This window comes from Setaria italica, chromosome VII (assembly GCF_000263155.2).
Source record: "Setaria italica strain Yugu1 chromosome VII, Setaria_italica_v2.0, whole genome shotgun sequence".
NCBI classification, from domain to species: Eukaryota; Viridiplantae; Streptophyta; class Magnoliopsida; order Poales; family Poaceae; genus Setaria; species Setaria italica.
The window spans coordinates 9,840,027-9,860,786 of NC_028456.1; the positions used below are offsets into that span (position 1 = coordinate 9,840,027).

Sequence of the window (20,760 nt, forward strand, 5' to 3'; positions counted from 1 at the left end):
ACCCGGGGGTCGGGCCAAGTCGGCGGAGGTCACCTTTGCTGGAGGTGGGCCAAGTTTGACAGATCCAAAAGAGCTGAAATTTCACGAGCGGCTACAGGACAAGTTTTAACCCAACTTTGATATTCAAAGCGCGTCCCAAAAGTGGGCAGAAGTGGAAGCGAAAGCGAGGTGAAAACAGGAACTGAATCTGCCAAGACAACCACTACCAAGATCATTTCGTGACAAGTTTCTTAACATAGGAAGAGTACTCAACTCAAGGCTAACCTATTACATCACCATCCAAAATTTTAGGTTGCCGAGGAGTACAACAAAAGACCAACTCACTACCTCCACAATCTAAAATTCATCTAGGTTGCCCATGGAGGAAACACTATGCGTCGGAGAAGGGGCGTCACCAACTTCAAAATCCATGCTCGAGACTCCCTCTATCTCTTCGGGGTCTTCCTCCTCCTCCTCCTCTTCCATAGGGTCATTCTCCCCCTGCTGCTCCTGCACCTGGATGGCATTGATCTCGGCGTGGTGCTCATCCAAGTACGCATTGGCAACAGCGAGCTCCATCTCAACCTCTAGCTTCTCCTCAGCAAGCAATACCATATCATGCTCCATGTCGGTCACCTCCTCTTCCAACTCGGTAATTCAGAAATCTGTATACCCCTCTGGATGAGCTAATACGACTATTCCACCAAATCTCTCTTGGTGGTATTGAGATGCTCCTGGGTGTCTACAACTATCCGAGCCAAGACAGCCATAGCTCTTCCCTGGAGCTCATCCAGTCGGTACAACGTAGTCATGCACCGCGTCGTGGTGGAGATGGTGACCAGCGGGTGTGAGGTTGCCAACACCCCCATGTTGTTCACCCTGTCAAGCCAAGCTATGTCCAGCCTGCCCCTAGCGGGGAACAAGCCAATCGGATCCAAAAGGACCTCCAAGGGGTGTAGCCGGCAAAACTGGGTGAGAGCCTGTAAGGCAGCGGACTCCCAAGTATCCTCGAGGGTATGACCATAGGTTGAAACCTCAAGCTGGGGACACTCGGGCTGCATTGGGGGTGGAGGTACGACCACACGCACGCTGCACCGCTGCACTCCGTGCTCCTGGTACTCGCGTCCCGCATAAAGAGGCGGCGACTGGTACCCAAACCACCTCAAGGTGTCCCACAAGATAGTAGGAAAACCCTCAAAGTGTAGGCACGTGGAGTGGGAGGTTCCATCCTCACCACGCATCATGTGCCCAGGAGCAGCCATCTGGAACCAAAGATGGATAAGAGAAACATGAGATTAAAACTCGGGATGAAAAACAGATTTTGGTAGGCTAGATAAAAAGCTCATTACTCCACCAGTACTCATCCAAAATTCCCAAATTTTACCAACATTCCCTTCTGATAATTAGCAACAAGTTTGGTATTCAGAAGTGGAGTGAAAACAGATCCTAACAGGGTGGTACACTCAGATCCTTGACAGGTGGTACATGCTGAAAAGGCAGCTAGAAAATCCTTAACGCGAAGAAGAGCTTAAACACAAGGGCAAGGTTGATTTAAGGGATTGGGTTCACTGATTTTAGTTCATGATGCATGCACGACCTATATCGTCCTCTCAACCCAAAACAATTGCCAAAAGGTTTTTGGACTTACGTGGTTAGTGCCGGTGGCAAGGCAACAATTACGCCGCTCCCTGTAATATCTAGTTGGGTTTCTAATATCGTTTCCCTACGTGAACGCGGTTAGTGTACCTGCAGAAAAACACAACCACATGAACCTTTCGTGCCAGCACTCACGAAAGCATCTCCATTCATTACCGTTCGCTATAGAAATGGCACCCATGTGTTTAACGCTGCATGGATAGCGCAACAACCGTGGAAATAGGCCCCTTCGAATAGGACCATATAACCCTTCGCATACTCGTGATGCAGAATCATACGCACGTATCATAAATGTGGGCTTATACAACCGTGATCATAGGCTCGTTGGAATCGAACCATACCACCCTTCGCATGAATCATCATACGGAACCTTGCGCACGTATAATAAACGTGGGCGAAATCAACCGCGATGATAGGTTCTTTGGAATAGAACTCCCTAATAACCCTTGCATACTCGTGATGCAGAACTCAGCGCATGTATGATACACGTGGGCGAAGTGCTGGAAGTCAGAAAAATAACCAATAGCTAATAGCCACCTTAAATAACCAAAAAATTCCCCTCGGGCCTCTCGCACTAAGTTCATCCTTAACGATCGTACGAGAATTTTCTAATACATTTCTTGCAAATTTTATTTAGAAAGAGGTCTTTAAGATCTATTGTCTTCTCTATCCTGCTAACCTGGCTCTAGTAGCAGCTGTGGCGGAACCACCCTAATTAACTTAGCTAAAGCACAATTAAATCGCCTAACACGCGATCACGTGCTTTAATCAAGTTAATTTGGCAGTCCGTCGGATTTCATCCGATAAACCACTACACAAGACCGAGAAAGCATAGCTCACACGAAGGTGAGTGGTTCCAGAGAATACAAAAAATCATCCAAATTAAATAAGTACATTAATTTATTACAACATCATGTTCGAAATTCAAACATAGTTTGCAGAGTTCTTAAGCAGCGGAAATGAACAAACGAAGACTAGCGCCGATGTCGGATGTCACGACGAGGCTGATCATGACATCAATGGTTCCCGTCCTCACTGTCCGAGGAGGGATCCCACTCGACCGTCCATCCAGGAGGAAGCTGGGAAGGCCAAGTGCCACTTGTAGCAAACTCAGAGACATCAACATCACCTGAAAGATGTGCCAAAAGCAAGGCTGAGAAACTATGCTCAACAAGACTTAACCGACAGGTGGTAACTACTCAACCAACTTCTAGACATGCAAGGCTTTTTGGCTGAGAGGTTTGTTTTTGTCAAGAGCGACTACAGTAGGTCCTTCCTCTCAAAATTTTAGCCACAAGTTCTACGTTCAATTACCAATCTAAGTGAGCAACTATACTAAACAAGCATAGTTTCCAAACAATTAATGCAGGGAAAACATATTAGATCATCACCATCTTTCATTCTTACTCAGTGTAGTATAGTGATCAAGCAGCCCCAAATTGTCAGAGGCAGACGAATCGATTCGAATTTCTTAACCATGCATGGTGAACCTAATCTCACAATATCCGCGCACCACGAAGGGTTGCTTCCTTTGTCGGCCATCCCCATCAATCCCCAGACCCGTGTTGGGCCCACTTCCCTTGGTACAAGGCTCCACAAACCTGGCCTCTGCCGTTCTATGACTGCACTTGTTAGCACATGCGATCGCAAGGGAACTTCATTCCAGAACAGTGGATCGAACCACTCACGTCCTGAGTCAATCAGGTATTATGCTTCCCCATCCCATACTAGGTATGAGATTAGTACTTTCAAACACTTGATCACACCATCACCTTTTGACCTTAATCCAATTTCATGTAGACAGACGGGGCAATCCACCGACCACCAAAATAGTTCACAGAGCCCTGTCCCATCCATCGTCCTTATAGTTGTAACAAAAAGGAGAGCAAGCAACTCCTATAACTCGCGAGTGACAGGAAATCACTCGACTTTTACCGAGTCCGATTTAAGCATTGCAACTACTCGGCCTATCATACTAGTGTTCAGATCAAAGGGAAACTAAGTCATGCATCTACGGTTTCAAGCAACTCCTGGAACGTAAATGCGCACACATAACAATAGAAGGCATGCACAAGTTTAGAAAAACTAGGTTATTCTCCGGGGCTTGCCTTCAAGTGGGGCGGTAGCGAACTGGTCCTCGGTGTGCTTGGGCTCGACTCCTGCAGGCGGCGGCTCAGCTACGACTTCGTCTTCCGGCGCTAGATGAAGCTCGTAGGTGCCATCGGTGAGGTTCAGTTCTACACGAAAAGCAATGAAAGGATAAGACACTTAGACGATGATTTCAACAGTATTTGCAAGGATTTAAAACCAAACCTATAGCAAAACTATAGGAAAAGGTGTGAAACCCACTTTATTAGATTCTACTCAGAACGAGAATTCCAACCAAAGTGATTTCACATTTTTCTGATTTTTCCTCGATTTAAGATGTAATTTCGAAGCTACTGTTGATTTCGAACGAGTTAAAAGAGTCGGATCGGGGAAAACTTACGATTTGACCCTTAGACTTAAGGAATAAATGTACCGGGATCCTCAGATTTAACACAGAGAAGTCCTCAAAATTTTACACAAATACCCTCGGTCAAAAGAAAAAGACACAACCGAGCCCTCGGGCGAGGCGGATAACACTCGGGCGAGGCGGACAGCACTCGGGCAAGGCGGACAGGGTCCGATCGCTTCCGCGGATGATTCAGGGCTGGGAAGAGATGAAATGGGGTCGGCAGCTCACCTTCGGTCCTACTGACAAGGTCTCGGGGTTGGGAAGAAACAAGCCGAGGCGGAACGGGGAACGACGGTAGCTCGGGTCGGCGTCGCGAGAACTGGGAGCGTTTCGGCAGCGGTGGTGCTTCTTGTGGACAACAAGCAAGCTCTAGAGCTGCGCGAGAGGATGGCGAAGCGGTTGGTGGGGTCGGCAAGGTGCAGGGTTGGGCCGAAAGGGGAGCTCAGCGCGAAGCAGAGGAGTGTGCGGCGGCGGAACTTGAGCGAGTGGTGGCAAAGCGAACTCCGGTAAGAGGCTTCGGTCCCCTTTTATAGATGCGCGGAGGTGTTCGGAGGAAGGAAACGAGCTCGAGCGTGCGCGAGGATAAGATCGAGGGAGAAGAAGTGCTCTATCGCGGCGGCGATTGGTCGGCGCCTCTATTGGCGAGCTCGAACGCAATCTTGGCCTAGTTGGACAGCAAGGATTTGGGGCTGGGTGCAAAGCGGGTTTGCTGGGCACGCAGATTTGCTAGGTCTGCACGCGTGTATGGTCGCAGCCATTAATGGTGGCGGCGCCATTGGCGGACTGGAGGGAGGGAAGGACACTGTAGGCGAGGGCGCTGCAGGCGAGGTGACAGAACGAGCGGTGTGACGCAAGCAGGCGCGGGACTAGCGGCTCTACCGGGGCACGCTACTGGCGAGGCGGGAGAAAGGAGCTGTCATGGCCTGCGCGGCGGTTGGCAGAGACGGCAGCGTCGCCGGGCGCGCGCGTGGGCAGCGCGACTGGGGTGTGACGAGAGGGCCGGAAGGTGTTGGGGCGCGCGGCCAGAGATCCGGGTGGGACAGATGCGCGCGGGAGGCGAGACGGCACCGGCGCGGTAGCGGCCGATCTTCGATCACAGAGTGGCCGGGGCGACGGCGGAGCTGCGGGCAGTGCACCTGGCGCGGCCAGCGAGGCCTCGGGTGAGACGAGACGAGACAGAGCGGAGGACCGCGGGTCGTCGTCGCGCGCGACTGGGGAGCGAGGCGCGTCGACCCATCTTGTCGCGGCCGGCGACTGGGCGAGGCGGCGCTCGCCAGCAAGGTCACGCCATGCGGCGGCGACGCTCTGAGCGCGGCGCAGGCGTGCTATGGCGCTGTCTGACCGACAGATCCGCAAGATCCTTTGCTAGGCCCATCTTCAAGCCTCCTGATCTCCCGATTTCAAACTGCGCCATGTTGACTCTCTTTATAAGAGTTGTAGTACACAGATCAAGATCCAACTTTGGTAATTTGACCGAGTTCAAAAACATGGTGGATTTGGAGATTCAAAGCTCCAAAGTTTGGAGGAATGCCGGTTTCAGGACTTAGAGAAAAGTGGCGGTTTTGACTGATTTTCAGAGCTCTGGGCTGATTTGAGCTGCAGATTTGAAAAGCTTCGGAGGTGAATTGGACAAGGTCCAATTAACAAAATTGTTGTAGAAACTTAGTTCTCCAACTTTTAAAAAGGGATTTTCTGATGTTCTGCTCAACTTTCAAAAGATAATCCCGCCTTAAGGCACCCGTTCGGGCTGATTTTCAGACTTAGCCGGAATTGCTGAAGAAGGCTGAGTTGACCAAGTTGGGGAACTTTGACATGGATTCTGAAGGCTTTCGGGGCAGATTTCAAACTTGCTCCTTAAAGCAAAGTTGTTAAGATCCCGAAGCTCTTAAACTTTGGTATAAGGCTCAGCTCAAGATGACATTGGAAACCTCTAAATAGAGAGCCTCAAAGCTTGAACTTTGCCTGAAACTTACCAAAACTCTTCTTTAAGCACAAAGGACTTGCGCTTACAATTAAAACACCGTTTAAGCACCCAGGTGGTTAAACAGATCTACCACAAAGTTCCCCGTACACTCGACAATAGGAGTCCTGATGCTATTTATACATACGAGTACAGTCCAGCATTCCAAGAGTCCAACCTTGTCTACCTCCAAACGCTGGCTGAATCGGTTAGCCTAGGGCTAGATGCACAAAACATGAAATTTTGATTCGATCCTTGCTATCAGCATTTCTGAAGTTCTAGGCGTCAAAAGTCAGGAAGCTGCCTGTTGTCAGCACCCTTTCCCTGGCACAAAGCACTCGTCATGAGCTGGAGAAGTTCATTGGCACGTGAGACACGTGATTGCAGCTCTTCCTTGTCTTTCTTGAGCCCTTCAGCCTCTTCTTTGAGGCGGTTCACCTCTGCGCATTTTTGAGCAGCCTCTTCTTTGAGGTGGTTCACCTCTGCGTATTTTTGAGCCAAGGACTCCTGGGTTGACTCGTTTTGCTTACTTAGCTCATCGATCATCTTCTTCTGGTCTGCGCATGAAAGCACAAATATTAATACTAGCCTAATGGAAAATTGAACTTAAAAGAACAGAGAAGATTTTACTACCTCTGATCTCATCTTTCAGCTTTGTATTTTCTTCTATTCCTTTTAATGTCTCCTGCTTGGCTTTCGTCATCATGTCTTTTAAGAGGCTTATGTTTCCTTTGAGGTCTAACAGAAAAAGAAGCAAAGAAGATAATGGATTATGATAACCCATCATGTAGAGTGAATTGTAAAAATTGTGGCCTTACCTTTCACTTGTTGTTCAAGCATTATGTGCTCATCATTCGGGTGCTTGCTTGCCACGACCAGCTTCTTTGCTTGTTCTAAAAGCTCAGAAAATGTTGTCTCTCTCGAAGACAGAAACTACAGAGAAGGTAACATACAAGGAACGGTTATGCTCAACCATAATATCAAGTGTCTCGCAAAGTAATCTCACAAATTTCTCTCAGTTGACAAAAACTCTACGGCAATGTTCAATGCTAATATCTATGTGGCTCAGTACAAACTATTGCTGAATGTCAGGCTCCTGAAATTACTGCCTCGGTCTTTCAAAGTTGAACAAACGTAGAATGATTCAACAGTGAGAACTGAACAGAGCTTGGGTAGTAATAACAAGTGGACTGTCAGTTAAAGGTATCTGAATCTATGAAAAACCATTAGTGCAATACAATTGCAGCAAAGGGAGGATTGCTTTCTCTAGAAATGGAATCCAAGACAACTATTCAGCTTGCTCAGCTTATTAAGCCTTCTTATGACCTAGGGACTGCAAAAGAAAAACTTCCTGTGCGCCAAAATGTTATGGAAGATTCAGGACACGTCTAAAATGTGAACTATTTGTTTGACTAGCGCCACAGAAAGGAATTTGGATAATGAACTGTCTGGTGCACAGAGGTATTAATACAGGGGATGGTAAACGAGTTTTGTTTCTGTTGTATGTGTGACAGGTTTGGTTGTGTTTATGTGTGATAGGTTTGGTTGTGTTTAGCACAAAAGCTTCTCCAGGTGCAACGGCGAGCGATGAACTCCAGGGGTCGATTAAACCCTTGTAATCAGTCCGGGTTTGAAGCTGAGGTAGTCGTTTTAATCTTGTAAATTGTAATAATCTATCAAGATTGCATTGCACCGGTTTTGTGATGGGTGTTCAAGAAAAACTCTTATATGGGTGGAACTTCTAGAACAAGCTTTTTTGCATGCTCTTGAGAAAAGGGCCATGAAGAAGGTTTAGTGAGTTTGCACTTACTTCACTGTAAACTTTCTGCATCCTCTCCCATATCACCTCACTGTTTATTTCCTCTGGATTAGGCACCGCAATGGGAGCTGATTCCTTAATGGCTTCCTGGTGTTGAACTCTCTCAGCAATAGATTGTGTAGGATCGGCTTCTTTGGGAGGATCATCCCTAACACGCTGGTCAAGGAGTGCATTCGACACAGAGTCCTCAGCCACATTATTCTGGTTGACCACATTAGCTAGTATGAACAGCGCTCTCTTCTCACCCTTTTCCATTGAAGAGGCAGGTGAGGGTCGAGTTGATCCTGGTGACTGAGGATTCAGGGCCACTGCTGCCTCTTTTCTCAAGGAAGTCCCTTTCATACAACCAGTGTCCGAAGATGGTGTCCTGCGTGAACGATTCAGTCAGATTCTAAAGACATGGTTTTTGTACATAAATATGTTTCAAGGTCTACCTGGTCTTTGCCATAGCGGAAATAAATGAGTACTTTGGTTTTCTCTGAGAACCAGAAGGGGAGGCGAAGAACTTTCTTTTGCCACCTGAGGAAATAGGCTTCACCAATGCTACTCTTTTCCCCCCTTCAATCTCAGCAGGGTTCTCTATAGATTTCTGCTCCACGCCCCGGTTCGGAGAAGCTGCAGTTGTTATAGTTGTTCTGGCTTCTGGTTCTGGAATCTCCTCATCTTCGGAAGAATCAATTTCAGGAGCTGGAGGTACCTTCCTGGTAATAGCAGATTGCCTTGTGCATCTTCGTGGGGATGCTGGGGCAAGATCATTATCCGAAGATTTCCTAATACTTCTTGGAGCTGTCCTTGGAGCTGTCAGCTCATCAACTGCTTTCTTCTTAGCTCTGAGAGTCGGCAGAACATTCAGCAAGCCCTGTAAATTGGTCCAACTGTAAGGAAAGCATTAACAAATTCCCTTGACATAATTGGTGCAGTACTTACGATAGGTTGATTGGCTCGATCGACTGATGCTCTAATCAGGCTGGTTGGAACATTAGGTCTCTTTGGGGGCTCCTTCTGCCCTGTCTTCTTAAGGTCTAGAAGGTAGCTTAGCCTGCTCTCAATGTCTTCCTCAGAAATGTCTACATAAGGGAAAGACATAAGAAACTTCACCAGATATGAAATCTTTATTTGTGCTAATTGGACGGTCCTCACTAGTCCTTGCTGGAGAAACTAGGAATTCCTACATTAACCTACAAAGGAAAAAAACTCCATATCCCACTGTAAAAGCACACGCATAAAAACATTCACAAGCCATAACTATATTAGAAAACAGTGTGGTCAGTTGTATCTGGACTAGACACATTTAGGCCTCGTTAGCTATTCAGATGTTGCACTAAAAAGTAGAGTCCATATCAACTACAGTTTGGTGTAGTGTGTTGTAATAGATCTCTATGCTATTCATACTTAACTTATTAATTCAGTAACAAGAGCAACTCAACAAATGATGTAAATACTGCAGAATCAAAATAATAACTAAAACATAGCTACAAAATACCACATCAATGCTGGAATAAAAGGATAAAAGAACAGATGGTGAGCATGCACTACTTTAATGGTTCTCAATGCCTTTAAAAATTATATCCACAGTTCAATCAAATTCATCAAACATAAAAAGCAGTTTTGTCATGATAGATAATGGCAAATTTAGTAAAATTAGCATATGCACCTTTATCCGAATCCCTGGTGGGATCTGTTGGACCAGTGTAGTTGCACGACAAATGCGCTCTTCGGCGCAAAGGGCTTATCCGGTGCTTGAGGTAGTCGTGGACAATGTCTACACCAGTCAACCCTTGGTTGCTCAGCTCCTCGATTTGGCGAACCTGCTTCTCCTGCTCAGGGGAAAGAAGCAACACATCCTTCCAATTGTTTGTCTCCTTCAGTGTTTCACCCTTGAAGGTCAATCTGCAGCTCTGCGGTAACTTTGCATAGAACCACAGAGAAGTCCACCCGAACTGTGAGGCCTTCAAGTAGTAAACCGGATAACTCCTCCTCATCTTGTCCCTCAGCCGGAAGTAGACACCCCCGAGTGTGACTGTTTCTCCTTTATTATTGGTGTAGAGCCTGTAGAAGTGCGCGAACACCTCCACCGTCGGTGGCACACCCAAGTAGGCCTCACTCAGGTGGGCAAAGATGCTCAGTGCGGTAATCGAGTTCGGGGTGAGGTGAGACCACTCGATGTCGTAGTGCTCGAGCACTCTGACCAGGAAATCGCTCGCGTCCGTCCTCAGGCCGCACATTATGTGATTCAGAGACAAGACCACAAGCTGGTCCTCCAGGATGGACGGCGACGGAGTCTCACCTGTGGTGGGGATTCGCCATTCGATCAGCTCGCCTGGACGGAAGACGTCGGCCGCCGTCCACTTCTGGATGGATTCGTCGGTGCACCCCGCCTTGTCCCATTCCTGATTCACCATGCTCGGAAGGAATTCTGAGGAAGATGACGACAGGTGAGGTGACTGGTCTTGAGAGATGGGGGAAAACAACGGCGGCGCGCAGGGAAAAGATAAAGGAGACGAAATGGTAGTCATGAATCTCACCCGTGGTCGCCGCCGTCCGATCTGGCTCGTCGCCGGCCGCTACAGAGGATTGTTCCCCCACCCCACCCTCCTCATCCCTTTCCGACCCCATCCTTCCTCAGAATCAGACGAGGGCGCGGCGCAGCTCTGCTCTGGTCTTCGGCGTGGCCACGTGAGGACTGAGAGCAGATAAGGCTGCTCGCTGCTCGCTTTGGATGGGGATGAGAGGCCGCCGCCGCCGCCGCCGCCGCCGCACAGATGTAGAAGGGAGAGAGAAAGAGGGGGAGAACCCAAGAACAAGAACCCTCATTCAACTTATTACTGGCTATATTTTGTTTATTAAGATATAGTTTTAACTTATAATTATTTTATTAGTGTAACAATGTTTATGTGATTCAAAACTATAGTCATGAGTAAGTTTTTTTAATCCTATAAAACAAGCATAATATCAACTTTATTTTTATAAATTATATATTACGGTGGAGTAATAGTTTTTCAAAGGTTTTCGTAACGAAACAGTAACGAATGAAAAGGGCAGGGTATATACAATCGAGTTCCAATATAGTTCACACTTCGTGTATTGCAATTTGCAATACATGACCTTCTTATAGCACCTCTAGCAACTTATGTAAAATGGATTGTTATCTCTAAAAACTGCTATGATACTTAAAGATAGCTAAAAAATTGTTGGTGTTTAGACCCGACAACCTATCAAGGGGTACCCGAGGTAGTGTTTTATGCGTGTGGCTCGCCGAGATCAGGAACTCGATGGTGAGCTCGAACACACGATTTAGACAGGTTCGGGCCGCTTATGTCGCGTAATACCCTACGTCATGTGTGTTGGTTCAATTGTATTGATTGACTTGTTTGGAGGGGTCTCTGCCTCGCCTTATATTGTTGGGGGCAAGGTTACAGGTTAGTTATTTACAAGAATACTAGTCAGATTCGATTAGGGAGTCCTAATCTAATTGCTATGAGTAGTTTCCTAATCCTCGACTAGTTATTGTCCTCCACTAGTTATTGTCCTCCATATAGACCACGCTGTCCTGCACTGTAGTCTCCATGTCTGACACGTCTCGTTGTACAACCCTGTATTTAGGACTGTCCAAACCTCCCGGTGAGCCCATAGATGTATAGCTGACAAGCCCCCAAGTACTTTTTAGTCAAATGTAGCAGTCCCAAGTACTTCTTTAGACGTCTCCAACTAGTTTGTGGTGCTCCTTTGAGTACTCCATTGCATTGGATCTTCAAATGTACTTGAGTACTACCATGTGGCTAGAAGATACTCAAGCTCATTTAACTTGGTCTTTAATCTTCAATCTCGAATATTATATGGAAATGCAATGAAAATCGCATTCCATATGGAGTAGCCCCCGAGCCTTAGGTTGAATCGAAGAATCAGGATGAGGATCAATCTTGGAATTTCACATCTCTTTCACCTTAAAACCCAAAGAAAAAACTTTTTAGCCGACGGCACGTGGCACACAGCCCCGAGCTGTTACACGACTAGTTTGGGCATAAGGATCAACCATTGGTCAATGTGACCATTCACCAACAGTAACCTTATCTCTTCCGAAAAAATTGGAAACTGTTCCAGCGATAACTGAGGGCTTTTAAAAGCAAAATATTCCCCGTAATTTTTGCCACTCGGTTAACTGTGCCGTGGTTATAAATAATGGAAGAATTTATCCCTTCCATTTCACCCGAGCCATTCTGCCTATTCGTCTCTCGCACTATAGCCCTAGCGCTGCTACTTGCCATTCTTGAGCTCGAGTGCCATCCTTCCCACTCTCTAGCCCCCGTGTTTATGCGCAAGAAAACCCTAGTGGCAATGGCACAAAGCATCTTCCAGTAAGGCGGCGGAAACCAAGAAGCGGAAGGCAACCACTGCTGGAGCTAGCGGAAACCAAGAAGCGGAAGGCAACCACTGCTGGAGCCAAAGTACGGCAAGACTGATCAAACAGCACTGCCGAATCAGGCCTATGCTTGGAAGAAATCCATCATGAAGGAGGCGGACACCAAGCGTTGGTGGATGCCGATCTTCTCCAAGAGCAGGATTTCATCTACTAGAGGGAGGTCCACGGCAACCCGTGGCCCATGGAGAGCTTCAACAATGAGATAGTCATCTTCGCGCATTTCATTGAACGAGGTTTGGCTGTGCCTTCCTCTCATTTCTTCGGTGGGCTCTTGAGGTATTACAATATGGAACTAGTCCACCTTAATCCCAATTCAATCTTGCATGTCACCATCTTCGTACATCTCTGTGAAGCTTTCCTTAGCATTCAGCCACACTTCCAATTATTTAGGAAGTTTTTCAGAGTTAAACCCCAGCCCAGGATGGACCACACCGAAGTTCTAGGGGGAAGGGATCCAACTGCAGGAGTAGATTAAGGGCCAATATTTGGATTATGAACTCGTAGACTCCCATTCTGGCTGGAAGCAACAGTGGTTCTATATTGGAAACCATGACCCCTGTCTTCCCAAGGTGACCGGCCATCGCCCAGTACGGAACAACCACTAGTTGGACGACTCGAGTACTACAAACAGCTTCCAACTATCGGAGCTGATAGAGAAAATCGCCGCTCTCAAGAGGGAAGGTCTGAACGACATCGATGTGGTCTTTAGCTTCATGAGGAGGCGTGTCCAACCCCTGCAGCTACGCTGCACATGGGGTATGACTACTCGGGTTCCAATGATCCATCGCGGATGATGTCGGAAGAGTTTTTCATGGATGAAGTGATGGCACGACTGAAGTGCTTCTTCAAGCACGTCAGGGGCATCCCGACCATCATGAAGAACAATGCGCCGCCAATCCACCAAACCAAGTAAGTACCTTGATCTATAGCTCCCGAGTACTAATTTTGGCATCTGTCAATGTACTGACTTGTCTTCTGTTTGCAGGAAGAACTCCACTTGTACTGCTTCAACCCTCCTTCACCTGGAGCTGACGTCACTCCATGTGTACAGTCCCTTGTGGTTGTACAGAAGGTGATCGAGGAGTAGGAGGAGGAGGAGAAGGAAGATTCGGAGGATTGGTCCTTCTTCAGTAGCTCTGAGTCAGAAGCTGCTGAAAAGTTCGTTGTCAAGCCTCGTCTTTCCGACAAGGCGGGGTCGTCTTCCGGGACGTCCAAGCATGAAACTAAGGACGACTTGGAAGCCAGACTGGCACCACCCTTGAAGAAGACGCATACTGTCGCCGTCAAGCAGGTGGTAAAGAAATCATCCGCCGATGAAGTCCCACCTCCGGTAATAACATTCGAAGAAGGATAGGATCCTGGGGATTAAGTACTTGTAAGTTATTTTGCTTTTTGCCATGTCTAACTTGAATATGACATTGGTGAATTGCAGGTAGTCGAGGTGAAGATAGAGGTGGCAAAGACGACTACTGAAGTCGTGCAGCAGGAGCTGCCAGCGATACAGGAGGTCGAGGAGCCTCCTGTTGCCAGGGCCAACCCCATCCCTGTGTAGACTACTCAAGGGGTGGAGATGACAACAAGGCTGGCAAGGATCCATGTGCGACCCAACGAGTTGCACTGAAGAAGTCATCGCCCACCGTCAAGTCCCTGCGTCTGGGAGCTGAGCCCTCCATCAAGATAAAGAGGTCCACCAAGTAAGTACTCGAGTACTAATTGTAACTTGATGGTACTATGTAGTGTATTTCTGATACTTGTCTTGTTTCAAGAAATCCGCCAGTGTGGACATCTGGGGGCCAAGCTCAAAATCTGGAGCTGATGGCGGTAGCCCTTAACCTCAGAGCTCGCCTTGGAGCCCTCAATTCCACTACCAGAGGAGTAGTCCGTGCCCAAAATCGCTTCAGGTGCGGTATCCCTTGTGTGACCCTTATGCATGATGTCATAGCGTCGCTTAACGTTGTTGTAGTGCCAGCCCCCGAGTTGCTAGTGGTCGAGCCCATTGCGGTGAGGACTTCCGTGGTGGTGGAAGAGTTGGTAGCCCTCATGCTCAATCCAGAAGCCGAGGTGGAGCTAGAGGTCGAGGTGGAGGCAGCGGCCATTGGTGAAGTCGAGGCTGCACTTGTAGCCCCCGAGCCTGAAGCTGATGTTGAGGTTGTTGGCTTGCTGTCGTCCTGCCATCCGAGGCGGCGCCATCGACTAGTCGTGGCAAGGCCTCCCTTGCATCTTCAAATGATCCAACTAATAGCGGACCCTCTAGCCATCGTGGAGATGGAGGCCACGGTTATGGAGATGCATCACAGTGTAGGCAAATTCATAGAGGTAAGTCTTCTTCCTCTGAGTTGTCTTCAAGTTTGAAATTGGTACTCGTTCCTGATATGAGTAGTTGTTCTGCTTTTGCAGAAACTGATCCAGCGCTCCTGCAAGAAGTCAATAATGATCCAAGGTTATGGAGACACCATCATGCAGGCTCAAGCACTAGAGCAGGAACTAGCCAAGGAGCGATAATACACCTCCCGGATACTCATGAAGTATGATGGGCAAATCACGGAATATCAAAATCTCATCCAGAGAACCATGGAGGAGAAGGACTGCCTCCAAAGGCGCAACAAGACATTGAACCAACAGGTGGAAGGTAACGTGTTATCTCTATGCTATCTTCGAGTACTATTTTGTACTTGGCTATACTAACTTGCTCCTTGCCTTTGTTCTTGCAGAGATCACCAAGGACAATCAAGATCTCCAGGGTTGCGGCATGGATTGGTAGAACTTGTACTACCAAGTCACGGATCAACATCACAAGTTGACCGTGAAGTATGAGACTCTAGAGCACAAGCTGGAGAAGGAAAAGAAGCTGCACATCGACAGAGATCTCCAACTGGTGGATCTGATGACAAAACTTTGAGCGCAGGAGGCTGAGTTGGTGGCAACCAAACTTGCTCTAAAAGAGCTGACAGAAGCCATTCAGCCTGTGGCCGACATGGTGGAGCCCCCAGAAGAAGGCGTGGAGCCCCGTCCTTTGACGGAGATACTCAAGAAAGTACCTGTGAAGATCATCGGCTACATCCAGAAGATGGCAAAGTCCATATCCAAGCAGCTGCTGGCAATGGTGAAGTCTTTCTACCCGCAAGCCAACTTGGCTCCTGTGGCGGAAGGCATCGTTGAAGACTGATCAGATGAGCAGTTCCAATAGTATTTGCAGGAGATGGATGCTATTGCCAAGGAAGTAGCCGATCAAATAGACCTTGAGTAGCTATAAGAAACATTAAGTTATTGTAATATAAACAAACCTTGAAATGAAAAGTAAATTATTTGAAGTCTTGTCACAAATTATTTTGCTTGTCAACTTATTTAGATTCTTAAGTTTAGTGCATCTCACGAACTACCCTAATATTTGCTCGTATGGTAATCGTCAGTGTCTGCTCACAAGGCTACTCTTGTAAGCCTCTTTAGATCCGCGATGTGGATTACAGTTAGGATGCGACCTCTTTTGTAGAGTGCAAGTACTCGGGTATCTGGGTAGTCAGACTCTTTAGACAAGTAGACTCTTCAGGACTTCGTAAACTAGAGCCTACCTTTGCAATCTCTCTGGGTTGTTCGGGTGTTGTGCTCCGAAGGCCTGGAACTGCAAACTTATTATTACAAGTTGCGGCTAGACAGAGTTGTCTAGATAAGATCTCGGGTAGTATAGATAACTCCCAAGTTGCTTGACGACTTCTTTTTTTTCCGAAGGCCATCGATAGATAGATTTGTCAAAGGAGCTGACAAACTCAGGAATTTTATGCACAAGCTTTCTTTTTCGCAAGTTGCTGCTATCCAACGAGTTGAATAACCCAAACGATATGTGTGCAGACTTGTGAATACAAGCCGTGAGTTGGGTGATAGCTCCCGAAGGAGCTGAATAGCTCGGCAAGATTTGCTTTTGCAAGCTGCAATTAGGCAGAGACTATTCGTTGACAACGAAAAGTAACTCTGCTTTATTGAATTATAATTTATACAACTGAGGCTAATGGCCAATTTACATGAGTATGTAAACTATGGGTAGAATCAACACAGGTGTTCGATGTTCCAAGAGTTATCGACTTCTTCGCTAGTGAGAGTTTGGAGCCCATACGATCCAGGTCTAGTGACCTTGGAAACGATGAAAGGACCCTCCCAAGATGAATTTAGTTTGTGCAGCCCTTTGATGTCATGGATACGCTTGTGAACAATGTCACCTGTGTTGAACGAATATTCTTTGATGTTGCGATCGTGATAGCGGCGAATTCCTTCAAGGTACCTTGCTGACTGGACGAGTGTTGCGCAGTAAGTCTAAACACCCTGTTTCTTCTGCTGCACCCTCCTCGTATTACTTGACTACTAGAGATTTGCACATGACATCGGCGGGGAGGACGGCTTCCGATCCGTAGATCAGGAAGTAGGGTGAGTACCCTGCACGGCTGTTAGATTGGTAGCAAGCATAAAATAACATCATTAAATTGCAAGCTAAATGTATAGCCGATTTCAAAGATTCATTTGTTAGGTTTACCACAAACGTAAAGTAACATCATTAAATTACAAGCTAAATGCATAGACGATTTCAAATTTATGATAGCCCAGAAAGAATTATCATATTCAAAATCAAATTTAATTTTGGTTTAAACAAGATTGAAGGACAATTATTGTATTTTCCTTGCGTCCATAATTGATTGGCCAATAAATATAAAATATAAATTAGCTAGCACCATTAGACTTTCATCCTTCCGCACTTAATAATCGGTCCACGGATCTCAGTCAACTTTATCGTAGCCAAGAACATTGCCCGGTAGATTATAACCATTGCACACATTATTGCAAGATCTACCCACTTAGAGTAGCCTATCTCCACTTGTAAATAGTTCTTTAGTATGTTGTCACCTCCGGAGAGAACTCCATTACGGTTTAGTTGGTCCTCAAATGTTAATCCTTGGAATTCATTCTTGTATAATCCCTGAATTCCGTACTTGTGGTAGGAGATGAAGTACATCGGGTACTTCCACACAAGTTTTGGAAGGTCATTAGGGAGCCTGAAGAAACCACACCCGAGCAACAGTAGCGCTTGTATTCCGGATCCAATGACGATGCCAAGAAGAAAATCGGGCACAATCGCTGCAACAATCATCATCAGGCCTTCCACGAGCATTGTGGATGCCCACAATACTACCACAAAGTAGATGAAGTGGTCTATTCCTCGTCGGAGACCAGTCATATAATATATTATTGCACCTGGTATTATGCAGTTAAGTCCTAAGAATGGAGCTGATGAGAGTGTGTTGGAGATCACAAATGCAGTGGCACCATAACGCCCATTCAACCTTTCCTTTCGGAATACCTGAATTGCGAAACAAAAAAGTTTTTTACCATGGAACTGCAGAATTTCAGTTTCTTATGGATAACTGAAGTGTTTTATTAGAATAACACCTTCATGTCCTCTGCAAAAGAGGGGAATCCTCCAAGTGAAGCCATTGTCAATATTGATGTTATACACATGATCAATGATATTCGAGCCTGTAATATATATGTATAGCATTTTATAATAGTTATTGGTTTTTACTTTTTTTTTGTTTTCTGGATTCCGCTACATAATATATTGTATAACTTACTTGGATGGATCCAAGACCAGTGTCGCTAATATTGTAGAAAACTGTGCCAATGCAGAAGCTAACAAAAGAGAGAATTGCAAATCGCAACCAGTAGTAGCCTATGTCTCGGTGCATGTTCACGCTCGATCTTTTGGTAAGCACAAGCAATTTGGTAAAGAAACCAGCTTGCCTTTCCTTAATTAATGGCAGAACCTGCAAAGAATAAATAACAAATAAAGCTCTTTATGTGTTTAGCAAAAGGAACCTTATTTGAAGGAATTAAAGGATATACATCATTCTCTGTCCCCATTGCCTGCATGCTGGTTGCCAAATTGTTGAGAGATATGAAAGAATTAACAAGAGTTTCAATTGCTTCAGCTGCACTTGGAGATTCGAGACTGGATATTTCCTGTTCGATCACATCACGTTAATACTATATAAAAATGAATACTCCCAATGTTCCAAATTATAAGTAATTATTCTAGTTTTGTTCAAGTCAAACTTCTCTAGTTTTGACTAAGTTTGTAGAAGAAAATACATAAATAACTATAACATCAAGCTACTTCCATTAGATCTATCACGTAATATGTACCTCATGATATTGTTGATGCTAATATTTTTTTAAAATTGGTCAAAGTTAGATAAATTTAGCTTAGGACAAAACTAAAACAACTTATAATTTGGAATGAAAAGACTATATATTTTTTAAATTTGTACTTCCTCAATCTGAAATTATTGCTTGTTTTGGTTTTTTTATGTACATAACTTTTGCTATGCACCTAGATATAAACTACATATAGATATATAATAAAAAAATATTTATTTAGAAAAGCCAAAATAACATATAATTTGGAACAAGGGAATAGATAATATAACCATTTTGTAATAGGGTTCAAGAAGGTATATACCTCATCAAAATCTTTGTTTATAATTCGTAGGTAGTGATCAGAAGGATTCCTCCTCAAGGGACATGGAAAGCCATTGTCGGTGAAGAACTAACATTGGAGAGAGACAAGTAAAGCCATGAGCAGTGAAGAGCTCCCATATGGTGTGGGTCCATAACACATGGAGGAAAAGAATAGTGATCTCTTCGTTCAAAATTATACGATGTTTTGACTTTTCTAGATCCATAGCTTTTACTATATATCTAGGTGGATAGCAAAATCTATGAATTAAAAAAAAGCTAAAACAGCATATATGGGACGAAGTGAGTAGAAATTGCCATGTTATCCATTCTAAACTAAATATGTTATTTGGCCTTCTACCTAGTTTTGGCACAACTATAGAAATATATATTTACGAGAGAATGTGAGTGTTTCAAGTCCTTCCCTAGTATTCAAATTTCAGGACAGGCATACAAGAACTCCTTTATTTAAATTCCAAAAAAAAGTTATATATGATATTTTTTTGTCAAATTCCTATCCAGTATTAATTGACTTCTTACTTAGCGGGATTCGAAGGCAAAAGAGGATATGCTGCCAATCTTAATAGGGAATAGTCACGGGTTAAAAGACAGCTAGTACTACCCGAAAAAAAAAGACAATACCAACCTCAGCTGCCTCAGGAATTCGTCCAAAATACACCATCCTCCCATTCGCTAGCAGGCACAGCCCATTGAAGAGGTCGAACACCTCGGCGCTCGGCTGGTGAACGGCGGCGACCACCGTTATCCCAGTGGTCCGGGCGAGCCTTGCGATGTGTGCCATGACATGGTACGCGGCGGCGCTGTCGAGCCCACTCGTGGGCTCGTCGAGGAAGAGCAGGCCCGGCGACGCGAGCAGCTCCATGCAGATGCTCACCCGCTTCCGCTCCCCGCCACTGATGCCCTTGCATACCCGGCCGCCGATCCGCGAGCAGGCCACAGCGCCCAGCCCCATCTCCCGAATGATGCGGTCGACGCGCGCTAGCTTCTTTGCCGGCGGCATGGATCCCGGCAGCTGGAGCTGTGCGGCGTAGTGGATGGCTTCTTTCACCGTCAGCGTGGTCATCAACGTATTCTCTTGGGTTACATATGCCTGAAATAACATCTCTCTTGGGTCATGTAGGTCTTCAATAGCATTCAAGAAATAGAGCATTATGATGGCTTTCAGGTCGTACCGAGGTGCCGTAGGAAAGCCTCTCCCGTCGGCCGTTGACCAAGATATCTCCTGTTCCATTCATGTCTACCCCGAGTCTACCTACAATTGTATTCAAGGGGGAATAGTGATCACCTCACCTGCTCTAAGTTTTCTATTTCGAAGAAACATATGAAATTTTGTGACCATGAAGTCCCGAACTCCTACACTGTTGTGAATTGACGAATGCCAATCAATTTCGACGCATTACACAAATCCGTAGGGAATAATAATATTGCGTTTAATTAAGAAAACAAGAAATGCGTAGTTTTACTGACTGTGAAATGACTTCTAATTTTGAAAATTTTGAACGGAGGAAGTACCAGATAGATTGTCAATTTGGAACGGAGAAAGTACCAGATAGATTGTTAAGAAGGGCAAGCGGAGGAAGTACCGGATAGAGTGTCAAGAAGGGTGGTCTTGCCGCTGCCGGATGCTCCCATGAGAGCCAGCAATTGGCCCGGGCGCGCGCCGCCGGTGACCCTGTCGAGAATCAGCTTGTGCTTCCCCTTCTCATCGACAGCCGTTACCGAAACATCCTGCCACGTGAGGAAAACCCCGCGGCCGGTTCCGTACTCACCGGTGCTCCCAACGCCATTGAGGGGCCTCTTTGGGATCCGCCGTGGTGTCAAACGCGGCAGCATCGACGACGAGTCTTCCATTGTTAGCTTCTCGCAGCGACGGGTAGCAGTGCAGGACTAGTGCTGAGCTATATAGCTTG

General features: G+C 46.1%; 2 protein-coding genes across 2 annotated transcripts; both read right to left on the reverse strand.

Annotated features, from left to right (window-relative positions):
- Positions 1-6,063: 6,063 nt before the first annotated feature.
- Positions 6,064-10,733, reverse strand: LOC101756817. Its single transcript, XM_004975081.2, has 8 exons — positions 10,437-10,733; positions 9,566-10,327; positions 8,839-8,978; positions 8,346-8,770; positions 7,903-8,278; positions 6,911-7,025; positions 6,726-6,830; positions 6,064-6,649 (listed from the first exon to the last, which is right to left on the reverse strand). Exons 1-8 carry the CDS (start codon positions 10,525-10,527, stop codon positions 6,378-6,380), a joined length of 2,286 nt encoding a protein of 761 aa, XP_004975138.1. The 5' UTR covers positions 10,528-10,733; the 3' UTR covers positions 6,064-6,377.
- A 6,176-nt stretch (positions 10,734-16,909) lies between these two features.
- Positions 16,910-20,760, reverse strand: LOC101757234 (ABC transporter G family member 11). The gene is made up of 8 exons (XM_012847624.2): positions 20,434-20,760; positions 20,023-20,102; positions 19,476-19,940; positions 18,834-18,920; positions 18,218-18,334; positions 17,947-18,138; positions 17,765-17,851; positions 16,910-17,675 (listed from the first exon to the last, which is right to left on the reverse strand). The coding sequence occupies exons 1-8, from the start codon at positions 20,699-20,701 to the stop codon at positions 17,052-17,054; spliced, it is 1,920 nt and encodes a 639-aa protein (XP_012703078.2). The 5' UTR covers positions 20,702-20,760; the 3' UTR covers positions 16,910-17,051.